This window comes from Crinia signifera, chromosome 6 (genome assembly GCF_055691185.1).
Source record: "Crinia signifera chromosome 6, ASM5569118v1, whole genome shotgun sequence".
NCBI classification, from domain to species: domain Eukaryota; kingdom Metazoa; phylum Chordata; class Amphibia; order Anura; family Myobatrachidae; genus Crinia; species Crinia signifera.
Window position 1 is genome coordinate 281,101,105 of NC_139222.1, and position 23,199 is coordinate 281,124,303.

General features: G+C 47.8%; 1 protein-coding gene across 34 annotated transcripts in view; it reads right to left on the minus strand.

Moving 5' to 3' along the window:
• TCF7L2 (transcription factor 7 like 2) overlaps positions 1-23,199 on the minus strand; it is a 177,192-nt gene that overhangs the window by 81,822 nt on the left and 72,171 nt on the right. For 23 of the 34 annotated variants that reach the window (XM_083149778.1, XM_083149780.1, XM_083149782.1 and 20 more), the window contains 2 exons: positions 21,412-21,501; positions 8,843-8,944 (listed from right to left, as the gene is read on the minus strand). In XM_083149778.1, coding sequence (XP_083005904.1) covers positions 8,843-8,944; positions 21,412-21,501 — 192 coding nt within the window. The remainder of the gene's footprint in view (positions 1-8,842; positions 8,945-21,411; positions 21,502-23,199) is intronic. The other 11 variants (XM_083149785.1, XM_083149788.1, XM_083149792.1 and 8 more) reach the window with 1 other exon arrangement.

Here is a 23,199-nt window from a genome sequence, read left to right on the forward strand (position 1 = left end):
TAATTGTATTCCCTAATAGACTGAAACAAAACAAAAAATCATCCTAAGAGGAAACAATGTGTCCTTTTGATTATAGACTTGATTTCAGTAAATACTTTTATGTACACACGACTTGCAGCTAATTTGGTCTCTGACAGAGTCAGCCGCACTTAATGTATGGGGAGAGAAGAATACAATTGTGCTACAAAGCATACAGAGAAACCTTTCAGTGCTAGTGAATAGTCATCGCATTGTATTACATGCGCAGCGCAAGCTGAATGGAATCAGTGCCGGGCGCAGACTAACAGCTCTTAACTGTTGGAATTAGTTCAAGGCCCCACAGTGATTCCAGCTCAGTGCTTAATGATTCGTGCATTATGTTTATAACCAGACATTTCAATTGCATTTATTCAAAAGCATTACCAGCAGCCATCGTCTTCTTCCATTCTCACACATGTACTAATGCCAACGCTGAAAGATGGCTCAGACAATGCGCTGTACAAAAGAACTGACTCTCTAAGTGTTACAGTAACACCTTGTGGATACAACGGCACTGATGGGCATGCCCAGGCGAGTCGCAGCGGCTGGGAGCCTGTATTAATGGGTACGGGCAGAAGTATGCCGACACCGCTTCTAGTAAGTGTTTGGGCACTTCAGCCGCGCCTAACAGGTGCGTACCATCAAGCGTACTGTCCTGCCATCTCCATAGTCACACACGGGCAGTAGAACGGGTATGCCACAGTGCACTGGAGCACGGTTCCTACGCATCAGGTCCGGTGGTGATGTTTCCCTGTGGCACCACAGTAAGGGGTCCTCCTAGCTGGTTGGCAGACCCTCTCCCTGTCTGCTGTGATATCCACCTGTAGCTCTTTACACTTCCCCTGCTGCTGGCGTCTTTTCTCTACCTGCTTATATGCAGTTGGCTCTGGCTCCTTAGACTTAAAAGAGCAGGTACCCTAAAATGCATGATGTTATGCTGGCTCCACATTTGAACCACTCCCTATGTAAGGAAGTCTTTGGGCACTACTTCATACCTGTACTACCGATTCCCAGTTTTATGATCCTGAGCAGGTCTGTGCTCAACTTCTACAGAGAGGTCCTTTCCCTCTCACCACTATTCTGCTGCCTGAGGTCTTCTCCCTCCCCCTTCCAACCGGCCACCTGTAGGTCCTCCCCCTCCCACCACTATCCTGCCACCTGACGGTCCTCTCCCTCCCACCACTACCTGTAGCTCCACTCTCTCAAACCACTAACCTGCTGTCTGTAGGTCCACTCCCTCCCACTGCTAAACTCCCACCTGTACTTCCTCCCACCAATTACCTGTAGGTCCTCTACCTCCCACCACTAACCAGCCACCTATAGGTCCTCTCCCTCCCACCACTAACCTACTACCTAAAGGTCCTCTCCCTCCCACCACTAACCTGCTGCCTGTAGGTCCTCTTCGTCCCACCACTAACCTGCTGCCTGTAGGCCCTCTCCCTCCCTCCCAACCTGCTGCCTGTAGGTCCTCTCCCTCCCTCCCTCCCAACCTGCTGCCTGTAGGCCCTCTCCCTCCCACCGCTGACCTTCTGCCTGTAGGTACTCTCCCTCCTAGCTAAATGTATGTAATCTCCATGCTAACTAAACTAAAGTCCCTCTACCTACTACTAGGAACTTTCTGTAAACCTTTTGCCTTTGAATGTTCCACCAGGGGAGATCCTTTCCCAGCATGAGGTGTGAGGGTAATGAAAGCCAATCATGGCCAGTGTGAAGAGATTTTCTTTGTCAGTAAGTCAGGTTAGTGAACAGCTACAGTGAAATGACTGCACGTTATGGGTGGCAATGCATAAGGTTTATGAAACATTGCTTTTATGTCCACAGTGCTGTTTAATTTTAAAAGAACGGTGAAGGCTGAGGATGGCCCGGGAGACTGTTCTACTTCTCAAAAACAACACCTTCGCTGTCTCTCTCAGCCAGGAAACTCTGCATGAACCATACGTCAGTTTTACGCCATGTCCACTATCTTGTCCAGATCCCCCACCCCGTGTCAAACATAAAAGTCTTTTTAGAAGCACTGAGACCTTCCTGACAGCACTGTGTGGGATGGCAGCCAGGAAAAGATTGGTGTATCATGGAATCACATGCAGGAAACACAAGTCAGGCCAGAGCGCCCTCCAACTACAAGTCACATGGCAACGACTATAATCTCAGCCTATCCCGTGCCAAGCCGAGAGGATTCAGCCGCATTATAGAGTTTTATGTCACAAATGCTGCAGAACCCCTGCCAGCCTGTTTAGTGAATGTCTCCCACAACTCACCTAACCTTACTGCGCAGCTTCAGGTCCCAATACCCGGGATTACTCTACATAACAACCACTTCCCAATAAATACAGGGATTACAGACAATTACATGTGAGATCGCCCTACAGTACGTTACTATCTTGCCTAGAGTTTATGCTTTAATAACCTGATACGAATACACACATAAATATACATATTAGGGACGTTCCACTTTGGGGACTTTCGTACAGATGCGGACATTGCTGTTGGAGGAAGTCACATTACGATTCCCCATTAGTGATCTGCAGGATGCAGCAGCAGCATTTACAGCACGAAACAAACACCTGAAAATCGCAGCTATGCAATTGGACATCCGGGTGAGGAGCCAGGAAGTGTTGGTGCATGTGCCCGGAGCCAGGAAGTGGTTTTATGTGACAGGAACCAGGAAGTGTTGGTGTATGTGCCCGGAGCCAGGAAGTGGTTTTATGTGGCAGGAGCCAGGAAGTGTTTGTATGTGGCAGGAGCCAGGAAGTGTTTGTATGTGCCAGGAGCCAGGAAGTGTTGGTGTATGTGGCAGGAGCCAGGAAGTGTTGGTGTATGTGGCAGGAGCCAGGAAGTGTTTGTATGTGACAGGAGCCAGGAAGTGTTTGTATGTGCCAGGAGCCAGAAAGTGTTTGTATGTGCCAGGAGCCAGGAAGTGTTGGTGTATGTGCCAGGAGCCAGGAAGTGTTGGTGTATGTGCCAGGAGCCAGGAAGTGGTTTGATGTGCCAGGAACCAGGAAGTGTTTGTATGTGCCAGGAGCCAGGAAGTGTTTGTATGTGCCAGGAACCAGGAAGTGTTGGTATGTGCCAGGAACCAGGAAGTGTTTGTATGTGCCAGGAACCAGGAAGTGTTGGTGTATGTGACAGGAGCCAGGAAGTGTTTGTATGTGACAGGAGCCAGGAAGTGTTTGTATGTGACAGGAGCCAGGAAGTGTTTGTATGTGACAGGAGCCAGGAAGTGTTTGTATGTGGCAGGAACCAGGAATTGTTTGTATGTGCCAGGAGCCAGGAAGTGTTGGTGTATGTGACAGGAGCCAGGAAGTGTTGGTGTATGTGACAGGAGCCAGGAAGTGTTGGTCTATGTGACAGGAGCCAGGAAGTGTTGGTCTATGTGACAGGAGCCAGGAAGTGTTTGTATGTGACAGGAGCCAGGAAGTGTTTGTATGTGACAGGAGCCAGGAAGTGTTGGTGTATGTGACAGGAGCCAGGAAGTGTTGGTTTATGTGACAGGAGCCAGGAAGTGTTGGTTTATGTGACAGGAGCCAGGAAGTGTTTGTATGTGACAGGAGCCAGGAAGTGTTTGTATGTGACAGGAGCCAGGAAGTGTTGGTGTATGTGACAGGAGCCAGGAAGTGGTTTTATGTGCCAGGAACCAGGAAGTGTTTGTATGTGACAGGAGCCAGGAAGTGTTGGTGTATGTGACAGGAGCCAGGAAGTGTTGGTTTATGTGACAGGAGCCAGGAAGTGTTGGTTTATGTGACAGGACGCAGGAAGTGTTGGTTTATGTGACAGGAGCCAGGAAGTGTTTGTATGTGACAGAAGCCAGGAAGTGTTTGTATGTATCAGGAAGTGTTTGTATGTACCAGGAAGTGTTTGTATGTACCAGGAAGTGTTTGTATGTACCAGGAAGTGTTTGTATGTGCTAGGAGCTAGGAAGAAGAGGTTCTTAACCAGCAAAAGACCAAAGACAAAACAGTTTGCTTGAAGCGGGGCGAAGCAGTGCACCCAATAATATTGTGCCTGGAGGTGACATGACCCCTAAACCCACCCCTGTCTGTGCGGGAATGTAAACCTATATGGACTGTGACAAATCAGATGAGGTAAAACTGGGAAGAGATACAAAAAGATCAACATTATTTATTTTGTTGAACACTATTTCCCTCCTCCCTGAGATTCTACCCTTGGCCTCAAAGTATGCATTTAATGAAACAACAACTTAACTATGTAAAAAGAAATTAGGAGAAAGGACTTGTGTGGTTCCAAACATTGGGGAATTTCCGGCCAGGGTAATAAAAAAGGTATTTCAACCTGCCAGAGAGGGATCTTAGATGCTGAGGATTTACGCCTGGAAATAAAACCCAGTAAGAGAGGTGAAGGAGGAACAGAGAGGAGAGTCACAGCCCCACATAAGCCGCAACCTTAAACCGATGTGACTGGCTCTGTACGGAAGATGGGGTGAAACGTGTCAGCTGGCCGGGAACAGACATTATTTGTGAGCTTTTCATCGTAAATCAAGCACCGTACCTAGGCGCAGATGTGTTTGCGCTATTGTGTTACGAGTCTGCCACGGTTAAAATAACGGCAAATGTTTTTTTATTTTCCTACGCGTGTATCAGCACGCTTATTCAAGTTGAACTTCTAATTTATGACTATGGGTCAGGATTTAAGCAAAGCTCCATTCTACCCTGTGCCAAAAAACTAATGGCAGCAGCAGAAGTGCCATCTGATTTATACACTTGCAAGCTGGCCAGAATAGTAGCGCACGTTGTGGGATAGAGAATAAACTTTCATACGAGCTCTGGCAGCCCAGCGCTGCGGACGGCGGTCGATACGGAGCGGGTTTGGCTGCGGAACTGAATGGTCACATTGTATCGGCGGGGAGATCGCAAAGGCGAGAGGGGGGGGGGGGGGTGGTGCTGACAGGGAGCAAGTACAAGCAAACAGACAGAACTAATGAAGGGGCTTTTAAATCCAGGAGGGCCCTTATAGTCTTTTTGAACAACCGTGGGCTATTTATAGAGGGGAAAGTAATTGATGATCTGAAGGCAGTGCCTTCATGTATTATCATCGCATTTCACGGCCTCTTGTGTTATTATTTACAGTCAACAGAGAGCTTGACAGAGGCGCATGAAGAACAGACAAAAAGCGTGTGTATCATTTTATAAATAAATATATCTACATATATGTAATCTGGTGACTCACTCTACGTTCATCATGTGGTATCACATCCCATACAAAAACATTTTACTATAGATTCAAAAACAGTCTCCCAAAAAAAAAAAAAAACAATGTGGCCGCAAGAGAATCTTAAGCATATTTTTTTTGCTTATTTGTTTCCGAAAAGAATGCATCTTTGTCACAAAGCAATGAGACTACCGAGCATACTGTGTGCGACTGAGTCTCGGTTCTGTCAACAAAATGCTACGTTGTATCAGCCGCAACTTTTTTTTAACAATACAAGTTCTGTTCTGCTACAGACTCATACACAGTATACAAGTCTGTTGTGAAACTACAAGTCCCAGCATGCCGTGCCCCAGTTTTAGCACATCCTAATAGCAAAACTGCAGCAAGGCATGCTGGGACTAGGAGGACCCAAAGAACTGCTGCATCAAGCAGAACACAATAGGTCAATGGAAACACTTGTACAGACCTAAACGCTGTACATTTTTTGGTACGCATGTGTCTATCACACTAGTAGGTTCTTCTACTACTACTTTTTCCTTACGCCCATCAATAAGGATTGCAGCAGGGGAGCTGGGAAGCCTCTTTTGCTGTAAACCTCATTAGCAGATGACACAGACCCTGAGAGTGTCGTTGGTATTGTCAATGGGAACACAACCTTGTCACTTCCTTATCCGGCGCCACAGAACCTGCTGTACATAGAACCAGGCTGCGCACATTCCCAGTAACAAGAGGAACCTCCGCCTGCTGATCACCCCAGTGCTGCTTCCATCTAGGTCAGGGATGGGGAACCTTCGGCCCTCCAGCTGTTGTTGAACTACACATCCCAGCATGCTCTGCAACAGTTTTAGGATTGCCAAATAGCAAAACTGTAGCAAGGCATGCTGGGATGTGTAGTTCAACAATAGATGGAGGGCCAAAGGTTCCCCATCCCTGATCTAGGTTATCCAGCTACTGGGGCCCCTAGGAAAGCTGCGTATGCTACTGCCACCTTGACTACAGTTTACGCCTGGCACCCATAAACTATTCCATGGTGAAGTATGTTAATAATAAGCATGTCAGCAATTGTATAATGTTATTCAAATGTCGGCAAGGTGTTCTTTCTGAGTGTACGTCCATCACGGAACCCAAGTAAGGGTTACTGAGGATAATGGAAATACCGGTCTTCTGACAATGTCAACATTTTTGCAGATGTCGGCATTTTAACCATGCTGGCATCATGAATGTCAGCTTTCTGCTGATGACATTCTGCATGTAGAACGCAGGCACAAGGTCGTCAAACGAAGAAGTCAACTTGAGTTTTAGGAGAACAGCGAGTTTCTCCCCGCTGCAGCGCTGTACATGTATTTGTGTGACCAGCACGGTCAGACCACAGGTGAGATGTAAGGCGATAAATTGCAGAGAGATAAAGTACCAACCAATCGGCTCGTAACTGCCCTGTTACAAGCTTCATTTGGAAAAAGTATTTGGAGCCGATTGGCTGGTACTTCTCGCTCTCTACTTTTATCGCTCTCCAAGTTTTGATAAATCTCCCCCTAAACATGGGTTTCAATAACAGAACGTTGTTACGTGTAACGCCGTGAAAAAGAATTTTGCTGCTTTCTCGTAAAAACACTTTAATAAACGCTACGCTTCACTTTCCAGCACTCACCAAGTTTGATCCCTTTGCAAACAAGAACTCCAGAATAAACCAATAATCACTGGGGAGGGGGTGTAAGCGAGGGGAAGGTGGGTGACTGGGTGCCAAATGTGGCCCCAGCGTCATACGATACAGCAGAGCCAGCAAGATGAAACTTTAATGATAAAATACTCTGCGCTCCCAGTGTGCTGGGAATTGTAGTGCAGGCAGCCTCTGCATTGATCAAAGAGAAGAAAAGCTATTTATGGGGAAGCAGGCGGGTGATGGGCACACTGTGGCAACGCAATATTAATCCAGAGCCCCCCCCACCCCCCCTTCCCTCACCATGTTAAACAAGACAAATGTTTATGCATATAATTAGGATGCACCGCTGACCCCGTGGCCCCCACTGCCTGACATCCAGGGTCCGCTCCTTGGGTGCTCCAGCAATCTCTCTCTTTCTCTATTCTTTCTTTGGCTGGAAGCCGCTCAATAATTACAGTGCCTTATTGCAATTATTTTCATGTCAGAAGCCTAAAACGCTAAAAAGTGCCCAAGGTTCAACAGCGAAGCCTTCAAAAGGAGAGCTTCTCCGGGTTAGCCCATTCCGCCGTCTGCAGAGCGGCTGGGGTGAATGGGACTTGGTTTAGGCATATTTTTAATGATCGACTTGGTCTCCTCAGTCCGCAGCCCCTGAAGCTGGTCATTAAAAGCCAGGAAATGCCCTCCCCGACAGTCATTACCACTTAATTATGGATTTTGATTGTAGTGAAGGCCGTTGCCTTTATGGGAAAATTCTCTAACAAGAACGAGCTTGCGTTCCGTCAGGTCTAGCATCCGATCACCTGCTGCGGAGATATTTGGCCAGCAGCAGATTTGCATCATAAGAGGGTTATTCTCTCCCCTCTGCCTCTCATACATTAACCACTTGGCAGATGGAGGAGAGCGCTAGGTAAGGAATTGGCTGTACGGTTCCTCTACACAACACAGGAGCCAAGTTGACACAAACACACAACCTGGGAAACGTTGTGCTGCGCTCGGAACGCCACGAAGAGTGCTCCGCAATCTAATCTCCCGTTATCCGGAGTCTGACCTGCGCTGGGCGAGCATGGTTCCGTCGGCTTCCGGGACTTTATTTAAATCTAAGGATATGTGATTAGTCAATCCGAGAGGAGCCACTTCAGCGCTACACTTAAACGCACACTTAGAATCGGCCAATTGGTTGGCGTGACTGACCTGACAGACCCGTGTATACGTTTAATGACTCGCCAAAGCAAACTTGCAGAGGCCGCAACTGATTGCAGCCAAAATGAAGGAGAAACGGCTGAAGAGAACGGTCCGGAGCACTTCAAAGAGAGGTCGCCGGAAGCTCCGTCCGGGCCTTAATACTTGGCGTGAACGAGAAAAACAAAACAAATTCTCTTTGAAATGTATTTACATTAAGTGGCGACTTTACCGCCGGCAATCAAATGGCGTGATCTCCTGCAAGCTGGACAAATTGCAGCTTCAATCAATGTAACACAGCCCCCTAAAGCCGAGGCACATGCCACGTCCGTTAGGAACGATAACAGAAGGGGAATACTATCATTAATGCAGGACCCGCCATCTACTTACAGGGAAGGGCAGCCATTTTGTGTCACTTGTTTATAGTGATCTGATAAATTGCCTAGAGTCAAGAAAATAGTTTCACGTATAAAATGGCTGCCACAACTGTGCGTAGGAATGCGTCAGGAATAACGTATACACGGAGCTGCAGCCGTTTCTCTTTCATAACAAACTTATTACTGTATATCTGAGTTGCATCAACATTATCATCAACTACGTGACCCCTGAGGCGCCATATAAATGCTAATAATATAATTATAATTAAGGCTATAGATTATAACAATAAGACCACCCTCATGGGGTGTGTGATTACAGCAGTTACACATTATTCTGATTATATTATTAAGTACAATTCAATACAAACAGATTTTGGGACAATCTCGGATGTACTATTTTGCGTCTTAAGACACACAATACAAACACAAGTGTGTTACTTACAACAATGTGACCTGGAGAGGGAGACCTGGCGTCCTTCATTGCCTGTCTGCTCTGTAGCCCCCCTGCCTGTACATCCAGCAGGGGCCATTTCATCTGCAGGTACTGGGGGAAAACAAGGGGGAGAAAGGCAATGTTAGGAAATGAGCATAAAGAGCAAAATCAATATTATAATAATGTACGGACATGAGATGAGGGTTACATACATGTGACAGCAAAATGTAAACCGGGGGGGGGGGGGGGGGGGGGCACGACACACGACACTATGCCCAAATTACACAGCCACCCAGCACCCATCACACACAGTACACTGGGGAGACATGATACAGTCACACAGTGCACCTGAGACACAATACACGCAGCACATCTGAGACACATCACACCCAACAGCATATTACAGTACACCTGGTACTAATCACACAGAACACCATCACACAGTTTCACACACTTCCCTGACACCCATCACACAGAACACCTTTGTCACACAGCACACTTGAGACACAGAACACCTGAAACCATCACACAGCACACCTGAGACATCACACAGCATTCCTGAGACACAGAACACCCAACACCATCACACAGCACACCTGAGACACATCACACCTGACACCATCACAGGGCACACCTGAGACACAGCACACGTGAGACACATCACACAGAACACCCTACACTATCACACAGCACACCTGAGACACAGCACACAACACACCTGAGACACATCACACAGCACATCTGAGACACATCACACAGCACACCTGGGATACAGAACACCCGCCAGCATCACACCTGACACCATCACACCTAACACCATCACAGGGCACACCTGAGACATAGCACACGTGAGACACATCACACAGAATACCCTACACTATCACACAGCACACCTGAGACACAGCACACAACACACCTGAGACACAGCACACCTGACACCATCACACCTGACACCATCACAGGGCACACCTGAGACACATCACACAGAACACCCTACACTATCACACAGCACACCTGAGACACAGCACACAACACACCTGAGACACATCACACAGCACATCTGAGACACATCACACAGCACACCTGGGATACAGAACACCCGCCAGCATCACACAGCACACCTGACACCATCACACCTGACACCATCACAGGGCACACCTGAGACATAGCACACGTGAGACACATCACACAGAACACCCTACACTATCACACAGCACACCTGAGACACAGCACACAACACACCTGAGACACAGCACACAACACACCTGAGACACATCACAGCACACCTGGGATACAGAACACCCGCCAGCATCACACAGCACACCTGACACCATCACAGAGCACACCTGAGACACAGCACACATTAGACACATCACACAGAACACCCTACACTATCACACAGCACACCTGAGACACAGCACATCCTGCACTATCACACAGCACACCTGAGACACAGCACATCCTGCACTATCACACAGCACACCTGAGACACAGCACATCCTGCACTATCACACAGCACACCTGAGACACATCACACAGCACACCTGAGACACAGCACATCCTACACTATCACACAGCACACCTGAGACACATCACACAGCACACCTGAGACACAGCACATCCTGCACTATCACACAGCACACCTGAGACACATCACACAGAACACCCTACACTATCACACAGCACACCTGAGACACAGCACATCCTGCACTATCACACAGCACACCTGAGACACATCACACAGAACACCCTACACTATCACACAGCACACCTGAGACACAGCACATCCTGCACTATCACACAGCACACCTGAGACACATCACACAGAACACCTGAGACACATCACACATCACACCTGACACACATCACACAGCACACCTGACACACATCACACTTTAGACATGGCCATACAAAGTACACACCACACACAATACACAGTGCTATGAATGTAAGATACAGGTCACATCTGACTAGGGCTAGGCAATGATCACAGACACATAATAACATATACAGTACACACAATACAGTATATATATAACAGGCAAGTCCCGCTACACATGGACAATGGTTATTACAGGCACACCACAACAACCGTTACTGGTAGGACTCGGAGATGGGCATTTTGGCGGTATTGCTTCTGTGACTTCAGCCTACCCTGGCCGCAGCCGATATATATAACAATATCGGCCGCGGGTGCCCGATATATAGTTCACACACTGAACGATATCAGGAAACGATATCGTTCAGTGACTTTACCGCAACATGCGGGTTGTTGGCTATATAACCAAATTGATCTACATGTTCAGCAGATGGAGGGGCCTTTATTGATGCATCATTATCCTTATTGAGTGTACACAGACTAGATGATATTTTAAAAGCCGCTTTCTGAGTAATATCTGTTACTTTATCCTCTAGTGTGTATAGGTTGTTAGCCAGACATCCCCAACCTCGGTCCTCAGGGTGCACCAACAGTGCAGGTGTTAGTGATACCCAGGCTGCTACGCAGATGGTTACCTCAGATCTACTGAGGTACTAATGAAGTCACCTGTGCTCAAGCATGGATAGCACTGCAACCGGCACAGTTAGTGAGATGCTGCCTGCACTGTCACTACAGATGGAGCGGTGTCACTGCACAGAGCAGTACAGATGGAGTGGTCTCACTGCACGCAGCAGTACAGATGGAGCGGTGTCACTGCACGCAGCAGTACAGATGGAGCGGTGTCACTGCACAGAGCAGTACAGATGGAGCGGTGTCACTGCACGCAGCAGTACAGATGGAGCGGTGTCACTGCACGCAGCAGTACAGATGGAGCGGTGTCACTGCACGCAGCAGTACAGATGGAGCGGTGTCACTGCACGCAGCAGTACAGATGGAGCGGTGTCACTGCACACAGCAGTACAGATGGAGCGGTGTCACTGCACACAGCAGTACAGATGGATCAGTGTCACTGCACACAGCAGTACAGATGGAGCAGTGTCACTGCACACAGCAGTACAGATGGAGCGGTGAATACTGTACATACGGCGAAGCACGATTACAGATCTAGGTGTATACGGCATCTGCACGTCAGGGAGATTTACTTGGGAATCGCGCAGAATCTTATATAAAGTTGTGGCTTAGTGTCAGGGGTGTCCCATGGCGGCTGTGATTGTAATCTCCTGTCAGACGCTGAGGGTCACTACAGCAGTACAGGGTGTCCCAGAGACGTCTGCAGGTCCACCAGTGACTCTGCTTACAATATAATATACAGGCAGTAGTTTATAATTCTTACTCTACATAAAAGCTTCATTGTCTGCCAAATCCAATCTCCACAGGCTACCTGAACCGCAGATTTTTACGAGTCTACATTTCAGCGCTCAGAGTCTACAACATGCATAATTTTCAATTATATTAAGACAGAACAGGATCATTGCCTATATAACATTACGGGTTGGCGGATATGAGACTCAGCCCTACTGCCGTGAGAGCTAAATGAATCCAGATGCCGCAGAGAAGCCCATGGCGTTCCATACAGGCAAATACTTTCAAATGTCAGTCCCTCCCCATAGCTTTTGCCTCTATTCCACAATTTCAGCTGTGTAGTAACACAGGCGAAGGGCATGCAACACTCTGCAGAGACATGGCGGGTATGGCGGTGTTACAGAGCTATTCACCAGGACCATGGGGACCCTTGTGGTCACTCTACACAGAAGTCCAGAAGGAAATGAACGGCCTCTAGACGCTCACATCTAATGCAAACATTGCATTAAAAGTTTACAGCACAGGAACCTAATTTCATGTAGTGCCACAATGTTCTGTGATAGAGGCCTCACATCACTACACTGTGCTGATGAGGACCTTCCTCCTTCCACTATATAACTCTCAGTCTGTGGCTTCCTGCTGCCCCCATTCCCCTCCTCACATCATGTCACTGCCCCTGTCACATGCAGCCCTGTCCTCACCGGCACATCACTCATCTCCTGATATACTCTGTGCTGCTGGGGACCCTGCTCCTCCTATATAACTCCCAGCCTGTGGCTTCCTGCTGCCTCCATTCCCCTCCTCACATCATGTCACTGCCCCTGTCACATGCAGCCCTGTCCTCACTGACACATCACTCATCTCCTGATACACTCTGTGCTGCTGGGGACCCTGCTCCTCAAATATAACTCCCAGCCTGTGGCTTCCTGCAGCCTCCATTCCCTTCCTCACATCATGTCACTGCCCCTGTCACATGCAGCCCTGTCCTCACTGACACATCACCCATCTCCTGAGATAATCTGTGCTGCTGGGGACCCTGCGCCTCCCACTATATATCTCTCAGTCTGAGGCTTCCTACTGCCTCCATTCCCCTCCTCACATCATGTCACTGCCCCTGTCACATGCAGCCCTGTCCTCACTGACACATCACTCATCTCCTGATATACTCTGTGCTGCTGGGGAACCTGCTCTTCCCACTATATAACTCTCAGTCTGTGGCTTCCTGCTGCCTCCATTCCCCTCCTCACATCATGTCACTGCCCCTGTCACGTGCAGCCCTGTCCTCACTGACACATCACTCATCTCCTGATATACTCTGTGCTGCTGGGGACCCTGCGCCTCCCACTATATAACTCTCAGTCTGTGGCTTCCTGCTGCCTCCATTCCCCTTCTCACATCATGTCACTGCCCCTGTCACATGCAGCCCTGTCCTCACTGACACATCAGCTGCTATGTATAATTGTATAGAATTGATAAATGTTGCTTCTTAGCAGATTGGATGACACTGCACGCTCCTCCACTTTTATCACTGCGTCATCACAAAAATCGGAGGTATCCCTGCTCATGCAATCCAAAAGCCAATAAGATTGTGACCGACCACATCCTAAAACGTGTATTGCGCAGTTTCCTTTTCTGTTATTCCAACAATAAAACCTGCTCCCGTCCATCCCAATAGCGTCATTGTGGAATGGTCAGTAACTGGCTGAGTACATCCTGATGTAGCTGTCACTAAGAATGTATAAACTGTGTAGTGTTGTGTACCCGCACAACACCCCGTGTACTCTCCATGTTTTATGGACTATTTGAAGAAAAGTAAACCTGTGTAATAATAGGAGCAAAGTTCCCCTATAAAGTTGTTGGCTTAAGGTGTGAATGGGCTGTCAGCCATATAAATATACGGGAATATTCTGAATAAGTGCAACTTAAACACTTTGTAAGCCATGGCCAGCCAGTGTGTGTATATGTGTGTGCGTGTGTGCGTGTGATTGACCACGGAGACAAGCAATTGTTCCACAACTGTATTATCTGTATAACAGCTCCACACCTATTGCCAATATACATCCACGCGGACAATGGAACCAGATAATAGTAATGCGCCCATGAAGACCACAACTTCTACCAACTCCGACATGTACAGTGTTCAGCCAATGGGAAGCTCAGAGATTGTTCAGCCAATGGGAAGCTCAGAGAGTGTTCAGCCAATGGGAACCTCAGAGAGCGTCCAGCCAATGGGAACCTCAGAGAGTGTTCAGCCAATGGGAACCTCAGAGAGCGTTCAGCCAATGGGAACCTCAGAGAGCGTTCAGCCAATGGGAACCTCAGAGAGCGTTCAGCCAATGGGAACCTCAGAGAGGGTTCAGCCAATGCGAACCTCAGAGAGGGTTCAGCCAATGGGAACCTCAGAGAGGGTTCAGCCAATGGGAACCTCAGAGAGGGTTCAGCCAATGGGAACCTCAGCGAGGAATAAGCCAATGGGAACCTCAGCGAGGGTTCAGCCAATGGGAACCTCAGAGAGCATTCAGCCATTGGGAAGCTCAGAGAGCGTTCAGCCAATGGGAAGCTCAGAGAGTGTACAGCCAATGGGAACCTCAGAGAGTGTTCAGCCAATGGGAACCTCACAGAGTGTTCAGCCAATGGGAACAGTAATTCGCACAATGTAACTGCGTATTGTTCCAGCGAGGAGATTATAAATCATAACCAGATCTGTGCGCTGTACAAAAGACATGAGACCACTTGGACAGACTGCGCTATTCAGAGACCGAATGAGCAAAATTGATTGTGGGGGTAGATTTTTAACACTTCATTTATATTTAATGTGGGGGAAAAATATCCAGCAAAAAATTCTGTTTTACGAACAACCACTGTTATCCCAGTAGTTGGTGAAAAATACTGCGAGATGCAACAACCTCTAGGAAAAAGGTGGTAAATCCAGTTTAAAGGTTAGAATCAGAAAACAAACACATCTCAGACAACCTCCATAGACAGCCCCCCCCCCGCTGGTCGTATGGTCGTTTTGCAGTTCCTACCTGCTGTAGTCAGGACTTAAAACGATCCCTTCAACTGGGTACAGATCGTGGTCAGATCGTATTCAGATTGTGAGCAGATCTGCTCGGGATCATGATCGTTCTGGTGTATACCCTACATTACACACATAGAGATGTAGGGGCATTTTCTATGCGCTCTCGCTAGATCACTTAGAAAATGCCCCTACATCGCTCCGTGTGTATTGGCCATAGCGATACGGGGCCCCGTTCCTCGATATCGCTCGGTGATTAATATCCAACATGCTGGATATTAAGATCTTAATCACCAGGCAATGAGAACACTGGCCCTGCCAGACAGCAACTCGCTACATGTGTAGGCCCCTATAATTACTTGTACAACTGAGAACACCGACAGCAGATGTATACTACAAGGAAATCCCGGATCTAGAAATCTTTCTGTCGCCGCTGTCATTATTACCCTTTACGCTAGCCCAGAGCTATGCAGTTATCTTGTTCGTTTCATAACTATGGGCGATATTAAGAACGCCCTTGTCTGAAGGATGCCTTTTATTAAAGCTGGTGGCAACTAGGGTGGCCAATCCCGGGATCGGGATTGGCGGGATCCCGGGATTTGGCCTCCAAAATGCCGGGATTTCAATCCCGGGATTGGAGATTCCAATCCCGGGATTTCGGGATTAGACTGCACATGTGCAGTCTAATGCCGGGCAGCGTCTGAGCACCCGCTCAGACGCTGCCCGGCTTCTCCCATACCCGGCGTGCGGCCTGCGCAGCGTGATGAGGTCAGCTGTCACGCTGCGCAGGCCACACAGCGGAGCCGCCCACACACCCAGCAACCCGGCTTCACACGCCAAGCTACGCGACCACCCGAACAGCTACCCAGCCACCCAGCTGAAGCTGCCCACCTGCCCAGCTGAAGCTGCCCACCCGCCCAGCTGAAGCAGCCCACCCGAAGCTGTACACCCGCCCGCCCATCTGAAGCTGCCCACCCGCCCAGCGGACATACCTGCAGCCCACCCGGCTCCCAGCAATATCTGCACGCTCGCCCACCCACCCAGCACCCGCAAATGTAAGTTCTGTGAATGTGCAGGGTGGCCGGGGCGTTTTATTTCAAATTAGGGAAGCCAATCCCGGGAATCCCAGTATTGAGCATTTTTCAATCCCGAATCCCGGGATTGAAAAAATGCCCCGGGATTGGCTTCCCAAGTGGCAACCCTCCCTGTCCACATCTACAATGCAGCTCAGTAAAGGCCCCCATACAATAGGGCAACTTGTCCTAAGGACAAGTCAGCCCCGATTTCCCCTGAGCTTCCCGGGCAGCTTGAGCTTGATAAGTTTTGGCACTTGATGTGCCATTTTTTACATGTGATAAATCGGATGCGATTTATCACATGTAAAAATCTGGGGGGGAGGCGTCAAGAGCTGAGTTCCCAGCCAATCAGCGGCCGCTCAGTCTTTTGAATAGGATTTCCTTCTATTCTCCCGCCGCGCCCCCGGTCTCTGCTCAGCATCTGCACCGCGGTCCCCGCTCCCTGCCTGCTGCTACACCTTGTGCCGCTCCCCGGACCAGTCCCTGCTCCTGCCACTCCCCGGACAGGTACCCACTCTGGGAGTCAGGAGTCTGGGAGACAGGTACCCACAACCATCCGCTGCCTGCCGCTACACCTTGTGCCGCTCCCCGGACCAGTCCCTGCTCCTGCCGCTCCCCGGACAGGTACCCACTCCCAGCCTGCTCCTGATGCTCCCCCCCCCCCCCCCCAGACGGCTGCACATGATTAATCTTATGTGCAGACCGTCCGACATCTGGATCTGATCCGATGCGCACGGGACCGCGCATCGGATCAGATCAGATGTCATACCCTACGCAATTTGGCCAATTTCACCCGATTTCTCTGTCCAATCCTCCAGAATCAAGGCCAAATCGCGTAGTGTATGGGGGCCTTTAGACAGCTTTACCCATATACATGTCACATAATAGCCTTAATCTTTAAGTAAATAGTGTAACTTTAAACAATCTTAAGTGACACCTTAAAGGGACATAAAGATAAGTCCTCATATATCTTTGCTGCAGTCACATTGAACAGCCCCTCTTGGTCGTGTGAGAATCTTCTAGTGTCCTGCTTCTGATTGGCCAGAAATGTGTCTTGATCATAATGCAGTGTGACTAAGACAGTGCAGGAGACTGTGCTGAGTAATGTGACACTTTTAGATCTGTGTGAGACTGAGTCTCTGATCTGTACACTAAGGACCTTATTCTGGTCAATTCGCAGGACCGCGTTCGTTCGTACAGGGCCGATGTCTGTTGTTTACGCATGCGCATTTCTGTGCATTCGCTGGGTGCGTGCGGACACGGCAGACCCATCCTTGGGGTTACCATATGGGAACCCCAGCGTTTCTTGGGTGTTCCCACGAGAACGCTGGGCGATTTCATGCAAATGGGCAGAGAGTTAGATTTGGGTGGGATGTGTTCAAAGTGAGATCTATATTGCAGTGTAAGAATAAAGCAGCCATCTGCACAGAAACAAAATAACACCAAAATCTAACTCTCTCTGCACGTGTCACATCAGCCCCACCTGCAGCACAGCACGGTTCTGTCCAACTGCAAAAATTGCCGCCTTGAAAACTGCAGCTATTACGCTCCCATTCTAGAGGAGGAGTTTGCGCCGGCTGCGGCAAAGGAAGGGTTACACCGGGTGGAAACCGGGGGTGAAAGGTGGATCATCAGCTTACTTAGCCCGGGGCTTTCTGCACGTAGGAAAGTTAAACTTGGGAGCTGGGAAGGCCTCAGGTTTCAGAGCCTACGGCCAAGTCCATGGTCTGTGCTGTGCGGTGAGTGCAGCGTTCCGGCAGCTGTCCGCAGCTGGCTGCTGGGCTCTACGCTCCGGGTTTAATGTTTAAACAATAAATATACCCCACCAAGCAAAAGAGAGAGAGTGCGAAGCCGCACGGGTAACGCAGATCATTTACTTCATCAGAGTTATATGAAGCCAGGGCCGGCTCTACGCCTGGTCCCTGAGGTTTAGGCCGAGTTCTCCTGTTCACACGTTTGATGTTTCTCTGTGTAACGAGATCATTCAGAATTGAGGGGGGGGGGGGGGGGGGAAGAGAACCGGCAGATATTTATCCATGCTCTGGCTGGGGTGGGATTCCTGCGCCTGCCGCAGATAATTACAAATTATTTTGTTGCAGAAATATCGACCCGCCGTTTGTGAACGCACGGACCATTATATCTTTATGTGTACACAAAAAAGGACGCACTACATATTCCAGCAACAATTTTTACCTTCCCAATGAGACCAATCTGAACTGTTAAAGGGGCTGGGAAGGGGGGGGGAAGCCGATCGCTCCAGACAGGGAGGGCCAGGGACTGGCCGGGCCTGCAGTGTTTACCTGTTCGCAGATTAGAACGGGATGTAGTCAATTAACTGACAGTCAAAATACATATGCTCAAAATATAGACAACCACTGATAGTCAAAATGCTGACATAGTAAATCGCCGACATGTCAAAAAGTCGACATGAGTTGTTCATCATTTATTGTCTTCAAAATCGACTTGTTATGTCACAATCCAAGTGGGCATAGAGTTAGATTATAATAGTGTGCCAAATGCAAGTGCTCACTTATCCGGGATCCATGTAGACCTAAAATAATTGTTGACTTTTCGGCATGTTGACATTTTAAATGATGACATTTTGACCATGTCGGCTTAATGAATGAGGCCATTTTGAACATGTCAGTATTTTGACTGTCAGTATTTTAAATGCCAGGAAATCATACTGAACCCCTAATAACACTGGCAGGGCCCCCGTGCTCTGGTCAGAGACCCACTTGACGACGTGACAAGGCCGTGATAGACGAGACCATATTTTTGGCAAAAATGATGCTAAGAACCCCGATTTTGCTCCATGTTCATCAGAATTGCTCTTTGTGTTCTGCGCGCGCCCCGGCATTTTCTCCTAATTCCATACGTCTGTCTGGGGCGGATCATTCAGCTCCATCACCTCCCACATGGCCAGCTCAGGTGCTGATCGGGATCTCCCGTCCTTGGGGCTGATTCAGTGGTGGACGGGGTCCTGGTCGCAGCTGGTTGTTCTGGGGGTGACTTTATGCTGATGACTAAGCCCTTCCCTGGTGTACATCCATGTCCAAGGACGGAGTGGCCAACTGCGAGCATCCGCCGACGCAGCAATAACATCTGGGGCGACTTTAGCCACCACCGTCGGCACACCGACACATTTTGCTCATCTACGTGACAGATATATATATATATATATTCACACACACTCTAGTCTATATGTTGTCAGTCGACAGTGACTAGATATGAAAAAGGTTGACATGAGTTTTTCAAAAACACTTATGCAATGTCAGCCTATGTCGGCATAGGCACCCCAAAGAAACCCATAAACAAAACTCATGTTGACTTTTTTCATGTTTAACTTTTGCGTGTCGGCCATTTGCTGTGCCAATCCCTTTACCCTGTTGACAAACTTTTTCATCTGTCGGCATACTACCTGTCGACCAATAGTGGCCAAACTAATGACTGTCGACCTAATACCAGTAGTCAGGTTATTGTCCGCACATGGCCGACGCTTGCACTGAAGCCATTATTGGGCTGTATTACCGTATTACAGATGATCATTAATACATGGCAGGCCCACTGTGTTTGGTACCAGCACACGAAAAGAGAAGTTGGATATAATCGGTGCTAACGCTTTAGAAGAAGTGAGGAGAGCGCCCAGCAGCTAATGTTATGCCGGCCCTGTGGAGAGCATTACTTTCTCTTCCCCCAGACACCGGCCGCATTGCTTATTTATAACAACAAGGAGCGATATTGATATTTCTCTATCCCAGCCTCACACCGCACTTGTAGCACAATCAGCTCATTCATTACAATAATAGGCTCAGGTGAGCCGTCTCTTTATATGGGTAATAGCCTTACACCCCACAGGGCTCTTAGTCATGTGATCTGTATTTTCTGTACATACAGAATTCCTACGGTACAGCCCTTTATCGTCGGGATAAGCTGCATTGGATTCAGCGGAGTGGTTATTTCAGCAGTGTTTCCCATCATCAGTGCCGGGGGGATTGCTGACCACGATTTCCTGACTGCGGTAGTGTGCAAGGGCCAGAGGTATCAATCAAAAAAGTGAAGAGAGATAAACAACTAGCCAATCAGCTGCTACCTGTCAATTTTTCAAACCCAGCCTGTGACGCGGCAGGTAGGAGCTGATTGGCTGTCTGATCATCACTCTCCGCTTTTTCACTTTTTGCAGCTTGTAGAGATACGGAGACGCAGCACCACATTTACTGTAACATGATATTGTTACTTTAAGTTTAAACAGACAAAACTGTAATCATTTCAGAAAGCGGGGAGAGACGTGTATCCATTCCCATCCAGCCCAGAAGGCTACAAAGAAGACTGCTCTACCGGTGGAATATACACTGCACTGATAATATTGTATAACTGCTGGAATTCATATAATAACAGTAATTGAACAATGTTTTAACCCTTTGCCAGGTGCTGACAATGTGTAACTAATACTATTGGGGAGCATCACCCACGTAATAAACTGCTAAAGTGCCGATAGAGGGGAGTTCATTGGATCACACAAAATGAAGGCCGGGAATCAACAAAACAGAAGAGGCTAGCTTAGCTCACAATTTATAGGCTGCACAGAGGATTTAAGCAACTGCATACCACTCCTTCCCCAAAAGACAATTCTATGAGATCACACAAAGGGGGTTATTCTGGTTGGTTTTGCAAAAGCAAACTCCTTCTATAATGGACAAAACCCTGATGCACTGCAGGTGGGGCAGATGTAACTTGCGCAGAGAGAGTTTGATTTGGGCGATTTCTTTTGTTTCTGTGCAGAGTAAATACTGGCTGCTTTATTCTTACACTGCAATTTAAATTTCAGTTTGAAAACACCTACACCCAAATGTAACAGTCTCTGCACATGTTACATCTGCCCCACCTGCAGTGCAGCATGGTTTTGTCTATTAAAGGAGTTTGCTTTTGCAAGACAACCAGAATCACCCGCCAAATACCATTAATCAGGCAACAGTGCGGTCCCTCCTTATAGGCTGGATGAGAGAAGCGTGGGATTTATGGTTTTAGAGGGACCAATCACGGGAAGGGCCAGGTCAGTGACTGATCAATAACCACCCTGAGATTCTGCCTTTATAACCATCTGCCCAATCACAACGTAGGGATTATCTAGCCTGCTCATCGTATACATTGTTACCATCATAGCGCAATGTGTGGGTGTACAAATCATACCATGACAAGATGCGGTGATTATAATGTATAATAACATAGTTGCATGTGTAGGTACCTCTGACGGAGTCCTGTAGTGATATAACTGCGGAACACTCTTCTGAAAGAAGAAGGGTACACTCCCCTCCCAGGGTTTCTCAGAGAAGCCCTATACAGTCAGGGGGAGAAAGGGCAAGTGGGTTAGAACATGGGGGGAGCTTACAAATGACATAGAAATGATTATATTAATGAATGAATCAGAATAATGAAATGACACAATAAACAGAATTTCTTAGCATGAGAGGGGAATTTACGAATGATATATAAATGAAATAATCTTCTATAATGAATAATAATTGCTATAACAGGTGCGATGTCATAGCGCCAGAGTTCAGCGGCTGTGCGGGACTCCGGACGAAGTCGGACCGTTTCTTAAAGGGGGCAATCATTAACAAGGCATGCTTTTGCATTGAAAGTGATTGCCCCTTTAAAAAAAAAAAACATCCGAGTTCGCCCAGCATCCCGCACTGCTGCCGAGCTTGGACGCAATTACATCCGGCTCAATATCGGTACCAAAAATTAGCTTCAGGAGATAAAAAATTATATAAATTATGTAAATAATAATTATATATATATATATTTTTTTTTAAGAAAAAGAGTATTAATACAATACAGCTAAAAAGTTTGTTCACATGTTGTAAGGGGGGGGGGGTTAAAAAAAAACAAATGATGTTTTAGAATAATAACAAGCTATACAGTGTGGATTCGCTATCAAGTCTAGGAAACGAAACGCATCAGAATTACTAGTGATATATTTATTTAATACTAGAATTAAAACCAATAGTGATATTAACGACCCAGAGGAGAGAGAGAGAGAGAGAGAACAGAACCGGTATAGTCAGAGTAATTAAATAAATGACTGTTGGAGAAATCTGACGGAATGCTTAATGCGAGCATCACAAATAAAGATTGAGGGAGAAGATGCGCAATTCAGCAACGGTGCATTTTGCTAGGAATTAAATGGCTGTTTACTGCAGTTTCAGCAATGCAGCCGCGCTCCGGCAAGCTATTAAGTTGAGTGTTGAACTTCATAGGGCTGGCTGTCTCTCCCAACCATCCGTTTGATGTTACCTCCAAAGGAAAGAGATCAAAGCCTTTTGCAGTGCGGTGAGGGAGAGTCCCCGCTCTTAGCCTGGCAGCCCGTTATATATATATATATGTTCACATTTTGGCCACAAGCGCGAGAAAATATACTTGCATAGGTAAGTGAGAAAACAAAGCCATCGGGGGTCAAGTATAAAATAAGGGGTTACAGCGATTATTTACACAGATAGCGCATAGCCGGTGTCTCTGGACAAATCGCCATGTCACAGGATGCGCGGATTAGGGATGGCCATCTACCATCGATGATTAGAAATCATCAATGGTTTATGGCCGATGGAGATTCATTTTGCCATCGATGGGGGAGAACCAGATGGTTTCCCACCATCGATGTCAAGCTTAAATGAATAGTTTAGTTTTTGCTTTTACCCCAAGGTGTCGGGACACGGAGCATAGCTCCACCCCATGGCACCTGTGAAGCCCCGCCCCCACATTTTGATTCGCCTCCAGGCCAATCAAAGAAAATGGGTGACCATCGATATATAAAAACATCGATGGTCATCTATTGAATATTTATACACTATCGATGGTCAGTTGCACTTTTGCCATCGATGGCAAAGGCAACGATGGCCATCCCTAGCGCAGATATTAGGAGTGACGTAGTACCAGCCAGCACCAGCGCTCAGACACATGGAGACCCGTATACCCCTCCCCCATAGGGGATCCCTATGCCCCTCCCCCATAGGGGACCGCCTAGGCCCCTACC